At 37.0% G+C, this 11,284-nt stretch overlaps 1 protein-coding gene across 1 annotated transcript in view; it reads right to left on the bottom strand.

Annotated features, from left to right (window-relative positions):
- Nucleotides 1-4,253: 4,253 nt before the first annotated feature.
- SLC36A4 (solute carrier family 36 member 4) overlaps nt 4,254-11,284 on the bottom strand; it is a gene marked incomplete in the record, with an annotated part of 1,257,367 nt that continues 1,250,336 nt past the window's right edge. The window contains 1 exon segment of the mRNA XM_044072201.1: nt 4,254-5,163. Within this exon segment, the coding sequence (XP_043928136.1) occupies nt 4,986-5,163 (178 nt within the window).

Here is an 11,284-nt window from a genome sequence, read left to right on the forward strand (position 1 = left end):
ATTCCCATTTAAAATTAAATTAATATTATAAATTCTATTTGAAAACTAGATCTTATATGAATACATTTGATCATAGAAAGTCGTAAAAGTATATGTTTCATAGACAGTTTAGTATATAGTTCATACAGACCTCTTGTTGGTCACCCTTAAATAAATACACAGGAATAATAATAAATAAATAATAGAAAACCCAAATTGATGTTGTAATTCATCATATTACACCTTTAGTGAAAGATTTTTTTTTTTTTTTTTTTTTAAATTATGATTTACTATTGACTGTCGACACAGCTACTTCTAAGCCGTTCAATTCAATTACCTATTATAGGATAACCACTTAAGGACACATTTTATAGAGAGATTGTCATTAATTCCTGGTATAAGATGGGCTCTAGTTCGAATCTGCCACATAAGTTCATCCATCTCTAATCTTATTTGCCATGGCCCCCCTCTTATTTCTGGGGTTCTTTGTTGCAATACAACAAAACTAAATGAATGGCTATTGTTATGTAGGATGTGCTTAGCTAAGGCATTGTTTTCGTCCTGTCTACTAACAGCATACATGTGTTCATAAATCCTGGTTTTTATCTTAAGCTCCGTTTCCCAATGTAAAAACTTTACAGTGGTTACACAGAGCATAAACCACCGATTTAGAGCAGTTATAATAATTGTTCACTTTATACCTTATTGATAGTAAATTGTGTTCCAACTTTAAGGAATTTGCACTCTTTATGCACCACACTTATACATGCCATGTGGCCGATTAGAGGTAGACTTTTTCTTTGTTCTCTCTAGAACTGCTTTTAAATTATGTCCCCTCCTGTAAGTTAATTTAGGTTTTTCACCCAATATATTGGAGAGAGTACTATCGTGTTTTATCACGTCCCAATTTTTATTAACAATTTCCCTTATTTTATGAAAGTCTAATGAAAAAGTGTGTATAAAAGTAGTACAAAAGTTATTATTTTCCAACCTGTTAACCCTAGAGAGCCCTGCTGGTAATAATGAGTTCTCTGGGTTTACATTCTCTTCATTGTTGTTGTTACTAGAAAGAAGAGGGAAAAAATGACCTTCGTTGCATTTACTAGATACCTCCAAAATGATGCTATTAATTAAATTAGGTGGGTACCCTCTAGATGTAAACATATTTTTTAATTTGTTACATTCCATCTGAAAATCATGGTCATCAGTGACCATGCGTGCTGCCCTTACAATTTGGCCTTTTATGACAGATCTTTTTTGATAGTAAGGGTGGCTACTAGAGAAATGTAACAAAGAATTTGATTAATTTAATTAATAGCATCATTTTGGAGGTATCTAGTAAACGCAACGAAGGTCATTTTTTCCCTCTTCTTTCTGGTAACAACAACAATGAAGAGAATGTAAACCCAGAGAACTCATTATTACCAGCAGGGCTCTCTAGGGTTAACAGGTTGGAAAATAATAACTTTTGTACTACTTTTATACACACTTTTTTATTAGACTTTCATAAAATAAGGGAAATTGTTAATAAAAATTGGGACGTGATAAAACACGATAGTACTCTCTCCAATATATTGGGTGAAAAACCTAAATTAACTTACAGGAGGGGACATAATTTAAAAGCAATTCTAGAGAGAACAAAGAAAAAGTCTACCTCTAATCGGCCACATGGCATGTATAAGTGTGGTGCATGTGCGCAGTGCAAATTCCTTAAAGTTGGAACACAATTTACTATCAACGATAAGGTATATAAAGTGAACAATTATTATAACTGCGACTCTAAATCGGTGGTTTATGCCGCTCTGTGTAACCACTGTAAAGTTTTTTACATTGGGAAAACGGAGCGTAAGATAAAAACCAGGATTTATGAACACATGTATGCTGTTAGTAGACAGGACGAAAACAATGCCTTAGCTAAGCACATCCTACATAACAATAGCCATTCATTTAGTTTTGTTGTATTGCAACAAAGAACCCCAGAAATAAGAGGGGGGCCATGGCAAATAAGATTAGAGATGGATGAACTTATGTGGCAGATTCGAACTAGAGCCCATCTTATACCAGGAATTAATGACAATCTCTCTATAAAATGTGTCCTTAAGTGGTTATCCTATAATAGGTAATTGAATTGAACAGCTTAGAAGTAGCTGTGTCGACAGTCAATAGTAAATCATAATTTAAAAAAAAAAAATCTTTCACTAAAGGTGTAATATGATGAATTACAACATCAATTTGGGTTTTCTATTATTTATTTATTATTATTCCTGTGTATTTATTTAAGGGTGACCAACAAGAGGTCTGTATGAACTATATACTAAACTGTCTATGAAACATATACTTTTACGACTTTCTATGATCAAATGTATTCATATAAGATCTAGTTTTCAAATAGAATTTATAATATTAATTTAATTTTAAATGGGAATGTACAAATAAAAAATTGCAACTAAAAAATTGCAACTACAAAATAGAGTATATAGGTCGTTGGGTATCCCTGGGACATTCATTAACAAATGCGTTTAAAATATCCCCTGAAATTAGTTATACACAACTACTTAGGCTTGTTGTTTTTTTGGTAACGCTGGTGGTATACAACAAACTGAGAAGTTAACATCTAAGGGGGTCCGATTTTTGTCATAAGAATGTGGTGCTCAATGTAAGGTTGAAGGTTAATTTGTATTTTAAATGTTTTAAACATAGTCTATGTTAAACATATGTTATTGGATGTACTTTATAGTACATTTTATATATTACAATTTTAATTTAAGTAATTCTCAAGATTTTGTATCGTTTTAAGTAATTGCCTTGGGGAACACTATTTCAGTGTTTCCTATAAGCAATGTAATTCACTTCGTTAAGGTTACCATAGTTATATTTAACTAATAAATGCATTTGTTCCTGATTGGCACTTAATACATGTCAGCTTTATAAAAAGTCTTTCATTTCACATTCTGCTGTTTGTCTGATAAAGGCTGAACATTGGTTTGGCCGAAAGCGCTAACTTTACTTGGATTCAATAAATCATTTTATATTATTAAGCCGTCTCTGATCGTGTTCCTGCTTGCTGGTTCGTGGTAATATATTGGCTTGCCTTACGGGCAGTGCTCTTATGGGTGTAGGACTATGTGTGGGTTTGGTGTTGCTTTTGGTGACTGCTGAGGATAGGCATTACCATTTATAGGCTTAGGAGGTCTTTATGGATTGGGAAGACTGCTTTTAAGTGCCTCAGCATAAGTTGGTCTATATGTGATGAGCACTGTGTGGTGAAGGTCATGTGTCTGCTCTTGACAACTTTGTTTGTATGTAGGATTTTTACCTCCAGTAAAATTGTGCATATGCATCTCTCACATGCTGAGCTTGTTTTTTTTTAAGATTATATAGTTGACTGTGAAAACGGGACAATTGCTACATTGTCTCAGGATGCCCATACCTACCATGTTGTCTACGGAGAGATTTGGAAATTGAATTAATTTCACCAAGTCTTTTGGGTTAATAATACCAAGACAGCAGTGAACTCCATTCCTAAATCAGGGTATAATTTAAACTCATGAAATTAGTATCATTTCAATCCCAGAAATGACTCTTTCTGTAATCCATATGGAATGACATGGTACATAGATTTATACATTAGTACTAGGCTAACTGCCCTTGTGTGCCATTTTAAGCCTAGCCAATTACCTCATGTGAAAATCAAATTCTGCATGTTGTGTTTGTACAGTAAACACCTTAAACATTATGCCAACTTCCCAAATTCTGTTTTATTAGACTTGTTGCCCCTACTACTATTTCAGCTGGCTGTGTATCTTTCTTCCACAGTGCTCTTGTTTCTGCCTGCAAATTCTAGTATTTTATGACTTTGTAATCACTGGGCTGTAGCAATTTCAATGATAAATGCTATTTTATTTTCCTGGACTACTATATCTGGTATTCTAGCATCTATTTTTTGAACTGTTGGTAATGGGTGATCCCATGTGATACAAACTTCATTATTTATAATGCTTTGTGTTTCATATTTCCATTGCTTCTCAGCTACTTCAGTATTATAATGTTTGCGCAATCCCCAATGCAACAGTCTCGCCACATTATTGTGCATTTCAGTATACAGGCCACCAACCATGTAGTGCAAAACAAAGAGTTTATGGTACAACACAAATAAAAATATTTCCATAACAGAAGATGAAAGCAATACCTCCAGGGTGAGCATGTTATCTGTGGTAAAGATGTGTTTACAGAGTAATAGCAAAGTAACTCACTGAAAAGAAACATTCCCCAAACATTATTAGCAGTCTATGGTTTATCAATGTTGTCAAATTCTTTTAAGTATATACAACAGGTACGTCAATGGAACAGCCTTAAGCTTGTAAGACTCATTTTCTTGCCCCTCACAAGCTGTCAGAGATAGGTTACACACCATCACAATCAAGGTTTTATCAGTTAGAATGTCTCTCTTCCCTAAAAGTCACATTATACCATTTTAAGTCAAAAGCAATCAAGACACATTACTGGATGGTGTGTTAATTTGAAAACAAACATACATGTTCTAACATAAAGCAGTATTCATTAGCAAATCATTAAACAACATACAAACAGAGTTATAAAATAAAAAACAAAAGTGATTAGCAGCAATGCAATACTGATGTATACATATTTATCAGCTGTATTCTACACCACTTTTTATTTGATTAACAATATCTTTGTAGACAGCCTGCTATAATTTGTGCATCCAATGGTTTTCAGAAATAGTCCACCACTTAGAACCTTTAAAATTCAGATGGGAAATCGGTCAGTTCGGCATTCAAAATTGTGTACACATTTGACAATTAAAACAATAATGGTACACAAAGCCCATTTACACAAACATGTCTTTTTAGTGCAGGATTGTCATTCAAGAAATATTAAGTCTAAATGATCACAGTCTAATAAAAAGTCAATAAATCTTCTACATGTAGAGAAACAGTACACTGATTACATAATATAAAATTTGCTAAAACCTTCACTTATTAGTTTTACTTACAGGTTAAGCAGACCAACAAGGAGCGCACTATAAGATTGCAGGGCATTCTCCACCTTTCAGATACCAATGCCGTGACAGCTGGAAGAATGATCTCTGCTGGGACATAATACTGGATGGAGTAGGTCACAAAGATGCCAAATGAATACAGAATTTTCACCATCTGGTATAGCCTGCAAAACCAGAATACTTTATTTAGTCATTACTAAGGTTCTGGTCTTAAACGTTACTATGCTAGCCAGAAAGAAGGACCAAAAACCCAGGAAAACAGCAAATTTCAAAGATCACTCTTCTCCTTTAAACTTCTTTTTTGCAAGGGGGCAAAACCCCACACCAACTTCTATATCTCAACCCCAAAAATGTCTTACTCAGAGAAAACAGAGTATTCCAAGAAACAGCTAACTATATATGTCTGTTTTTTGGACATTTAGTCTCTCTGTTTCAGGCCTCACTCTAGTGGATCCCGACATTTCAAATGGTTACTGTCTGGGGCACATGTATCTGTATGCTCTAAAATGAGATCTCACAAAATGTAGCTTAATCTGCAATGCTGTTTCAGGCACAGAAAACCTGAGTATGTGGCAGCATTTTTACAAGAAAAAAATCTCTGACTCAAATTCCTCAAGCAATTTTTACTCATTTGTTAACCAGGTAAAGCCAGTCAGCATACGTGCTCTGAAGTCTCTAATTTTATACTGACGTTATAAATTATGTTTATGCCTGCTTTGTCTCCCTGAATATTGTATTTGTGTGTAATTCGCTCTCCAACTGCAAACGCTTATTTTAACATAGCGCTCTGCACATGGATCCAGCGTTCTGTTGTTAGGTGTTTGTACTCTTTCTGTATGCCGCTCGACTGAGGCTACACTAGCTCACATATACGATTTGCAACCATTTTTTACACTAGCTCACATATAAAACTTGCAACCATTTTTCATTCAGGTATTTTTCTCTCCCTGTGTAATTCTTGATGTATGCAAGCTCTTACTCATCTACCAGAGCTATTTTAATTTAATTTGTTTGTTCTATGACTAGCATGCTGTTCTGTAACTGTTGTGCGAGCCCTTTTTAATCGCCTTATTGAAATTGTGCAAGCTGCTTGTAATATGTAACTTCTATACCTGCTTTAATTTTTTGTGAGGCTTGCTCTATGCGATAAATATTGGGCTAGTTGTAATTCATATTTAAAAGTTTAATCGCTCTATTGGAACTGTGCAAGCTGCCTTTAATATGTAACTTCTGTACTTATTCTAAATGTTTTTGTGGGGCTTGCTCTAGGCGATTAACAAAACTTGGGCCAGTAGTAATTTGAATATCTTTTCTGGAACTGCGCTGATTGTATTTTACAAACGCTACTTGCCTGAATCCAAATATACTGTGTACATATTGGGTTTAAATACTTAGCTATCTGACCAGGTCGATTAATCTGAGTGTGTGCACTATTTGCAGTAATTGCTCTAACCACAATAGCAGTACTCATATGGAGTACCGACTCCTGCTGTTTGAAACATTTTCATGAACACGTTAGAATACATTTGCAATGCAATTTGTCCCAGTTTGCTTAGCTTTTGTCAGCTAATTGGTTTTTGACTGTTATTCCAAAGTTACATTGTACATTAGAATTTTGTTTTTATTTACATTTTCCTACATATTCTAAGCTTTGTTTGTGATATTTGGTACTTGATAGAGGTTAACTTAATTTATCTGAACTGCTTTGTCCATTTTATCACTTTTTCAGATTAACTGTGTATGTTATGCCTGTCTGCTTCTCAGCTCTTGACACCTGTACTGCCTGCTTCATTACATTTTTTTTTCCTCTCCCTTGCATGTTCCAGCTTGTGTTCCTGCCTATTCTCCTTCTCCTCCTGAATGCACCCTAATGGAAGTCCATGCTGAGAACCCATATACAAGGGACATTAAATCAACCTAAAATCCCATCTGCTCCCTACCAGGACATTTCAGAGAAAGTATGCATACTGCTTTGTCCATCTTGTAATTTGTAAAGGTAGTACATATTTTTTAGTAGGTTGCAGTGCGCTCCCTTGCCAGGCCAGCCAGCAGCTAACTCTTCCCCTTTCCTTAACTATTTAAATTGTCCCTACTCTCCCTCCCATATTTTATTTTACCCTTCGCTGAGTCTGATAATCCCCTTCCATCCCCTAACTGATATTCCCCGTAGGTGTCTCTGTTACACTCATCCAAACTGCCCACTAGGTGGTGCTCCTTTACCTTCTTGCTGTCTCTACTACTTTTTCCCACTTGGTACCTTATTTTCATTCTTCAGTGATTCCTAGATATCTCCCCACTGCTCTCTCCCTCTATATTCTCCCAGGACTACCTAAACTCTTCCTCCACTCCACATATTCCCATCTCCTCTAAGCTCAAAGCCTCTGACCCTTCTATACTGTCATTTTAGTATATATCTCCATTCAACTCAATTTCACTGTCAGTCTTCGAACTTAAAATATATCTCTGCAAACTTACCTTCTGGCTTTCGCACTCTACTGATTGTTTTTCCTCACATTTCTCCTTCCTTTGGCTCTTCCCTCCGTTCCCTCTTGGGCTCACTCCTCTCCCTACACTGCCCCATTTCCCACCCGTCCCAGCACCTCTACCTTTATACCTCTCATAAGCCCTCCCACATATACCAATTAACTAATCAGAGTCCTTCCCTCATTACCCCTCCCACTCTTACTCCCCCACCCCACTATACCTCACTTTACCAATTAACCTATCATAGTCCCTCTACTTACTACCCCTCCCATTCTTTCTCAGCCCACTCCATTATATTTCTCTTCTCATCACATATATTCCCTTTCTCTCCCCTGCAAATACTTCCAACCCCATCCTTTTCCTAAGCCCCCCACCCATTTTGCCTGCACAACTCCACAACATCTATCTCTTCAACTTCCCCTTGCTGAACATGCCATCCAAAATCCTTCATACTATCTATGTCCCAGCCTCACTTCTTGTACTACTCATTCCTCTATATTATGCTACTTCCTACTCTCACAAAATACCCTTCCTCCCTACCTCCTACACAAACTAACCCTAACACTAACAAAAACAATACCCCAGGATCCATCATTGACTGGATCCTAGTCTCTCATCCAAACAAAATAATTCTTTCTGGCACTATCCCTGACACCTTCAGTGACCATCTCCCCACTTTCATACACCGTTCAGCTAACTCCACCCAATATCAACACCATTACATCCACACTCGTAATCTCAGCAACTTCAACCCCACAATCTTCTCAAACATTTTTAAACATACTAACTGCAAGATCCTAAATACTCTTCCCCTAGACAACGCTGTAGAACAATTTAACTCTATCTTCCTAAATACTCTTAACTCTCTAGCCCCACCAAGAAACAAACGAGTCAAAGCTAATTCTGCCCCTTGGCTATCCAAAGAAACAAAACAAATCATACATCAAAGGGACAAATCCTGGAAGCTATACCAGAAAAATAAAATGCCTTCATTCCTGCTCCAATACACCCAACTCCTCAACCAAGCAAAAAAACTAATCGCCCTGGACAAAAAAAACTACTACAATAAACTTCAGTCCAACCATAACAAGAGCCCAAAACAGTTCTGGAAATCAGTTAATTCCCTTCTCCATCCAGGATCCAGGAATAACCCCTGCCCAGACCCTAATATAACTGACACAGATCTAAGCTCTCTCTTCAACAAATTCTTTACTGAATCTATAGCTAATCTAACTAAATCCTTCCCTAACAATAATACATCCAACTCTCTTTCCTTTACACCTAACAACCCCTTTAACTGTCCTCTCAATTTCCAGCTGAAACCTGTTTCAACCACATTTATAAAAAGGCTCTTATTCAAACTAAAGCCATGCTCTAATGCCCCTGACAACATCCCCTCCTCCTTCCTTAAATGTGCTGCTGAAGGTATTGCTCTCCCTATCATCATCTTAATTAACAGATCTTTAAAAGAGTCATACGTTCCTATTCTTTGGCGATCAGCCTACATTCTACCACTTCATAATGGAGGCAAAAATACTAATATCACCAACTTCCGCCCAATTGCCCTACTCTCACCTTTATCAAAAATCCTAGAAAAATGTGTCCACCACCAACTCATGCCTTTCTTAACCCAGAACCACCTTCTAACACCCACCCAACACGGCTTCCGCCCTGGACACAGCACCATTACTGCCTTATTATCCTTCTTAGAAACAGTCAATCAAGCCAGGGATTCTGGATTACTAGTTTCCACTGTACTGCTAGATCTTTCTAAAGCCTTTGACACCATCTCTCACAAACACCTTCTCTTTCATCTATCAAACCTTCATCTCTCCCCTGATACTCTATCATGGTTCTCCAGCTACTTATCAGACAGATCTCAAGCTGTCAGATGGAAAAACTCTACCTCCTCCTTCTTACCTACATCCACTGGCGTTCCCCAGGGGTCCATCCTTGGACCCATGCTTTTCAACATCTTCATAAATAACCTACACTCTGCCATCCCAGACACAACAGTTATCCAATACGCTGATGACTCTACCTTAGTCTGTGCCGCCTCTAACCTTCCTGAACTACTGACAAAAACCCAAATAGCTTTTTCCACTACTGAGAACTGGATGCACCAAAATCATCTCTCTCTCAACTCTAATAAATCTAAAATTCTTCTTTTCCCTCCCTCCAGAGCTTTCACTTTTGACAAAAATGCTTTCAAAATCATAAGCCAAACCAACTCTACCATAGAGGTGGTCCCATCTGCAAAACTCCTTGGCATCACCATAGACGAGCACCTTAAATTTGATAACCACATACAAAAAAACATAAAGAAAACCCACCAAAAGCTAGGTATGCTCTATAGGAACAACTGCTTTCTCTCCAACTCCTCTAGGCATACCTTAGAAATTACCTATCTTCTACCATCTCTACTATATGGAACCCCACTCCTTACTAACCTGTCTTCTTCCATCTCTTCTAAACTCGAAATCTGCTATAATAAAATCTCTAAATTTGCAACCAAATCTAAAACCTCTACTCACCATTGCCTTTCCCTACAAACTCTGAACTGGCTAGAACTCCCTAACTACCTAGACTATCTCCAACTAACCACTGCTCACAAATTAATATTCTACCCTGATAAATGCCCAGCCCTAACAAACATCCTTCCTCCGTACATCCCAAATAGATCTCTAAGATCTGAGCACCAAAATTTAATCGCCATCCACAAACCCAAACGCCCTGCTGGCCAACTCCTTCTCTCCTACTCTCTTGGCAGGAAATGGAACTCTCTCCCTCCTTCACTTAGAACAACATCTAACTCTGAATCCTTCAAAACCCAACTTTTCTCTTACTTATCCTCTAAACATAAGTGTTCCTGCTTTCATCCCACTTAAATTTAATTAACTACCCTTATGAACCCTCTATATCCTTTCACTTCACATTACTCTAAAGCTATTATTTTTCCATTGCTACTAAATCAAACTTAAGCTACTTCTCAGTTTAAGTAATTCTCTCTCTCTACTCCTTGTATGTAAATATTGTAAATATCAGGTAACCTCAGATCTCTTCATTACAGACAGTTGAAACTTGCTGCTCTGAAGGGAAACTACTGAAAATCTATTTTATCTACCTTCCTTAATGATGTTTTTGAGGTATACTGTATGCTTTTGCTTTTTTACTAACTGTATGAATGTAATTACACATGTATTTTTTTTACCTTCAGCACTATGTAACTTAGATTGTATTCGCATTGCTTTTGGAGCTTTTCTCCCCGGGAATCCACTGAAAATGGGCACGTTCTGGCCCAGTGGACTTCCCCGGTAATCAAACTGGAAATAAATAAATAAATCATCTGTCACCCATGAGTACTGTCTAGTTAAATGTCTTTCCCAGAGTTAACACAGTTTTGCAAGTGGAGACCGAAGGAAACAAACACAGGACTACAAAAAGTGCAGCCTCCACCTTACCATAAGTGATCAACAATACCACATACAGTAATGCATTGTTCTATCTTCTAATATGAAGTCTCATACCTTGAAAATTTTAGAAAGCCCCAAATCACACTGGCAGTATAAATCTCATGGGAGACACCGACCAGTAATAGAGGGGGACAAAGAATTACCATACTTCATCTCTGCTCTCCCACAAACCAAATAAGGAAGTTCCCTAAAAGTAGTATAACTAAGAATATTTATTTATTGCCAAGGCTGAAACGCCAATTCCTACTGCACTGATGGCATAGTTAGATTTGCCTTTGTTACAGGAAGATCAGAAAGCTGTGGATTCCTTAACCACTCAAGGTACCTG

Source organism: Protopterus annectens, chromosome 5.part0 (genome assembly GCF_019279795.1).
Source record: "Protopterus annectens isolate FY-2018-M chromosome 5.part0, PAN1.0, whole genome shotgun sequence".
Classification (NCBI taxonomy): Eukaryota; Metazoa; Chordata; order Ceratodontiformes; family Protopteridae; genus Protopterus; species Protopterus annectens.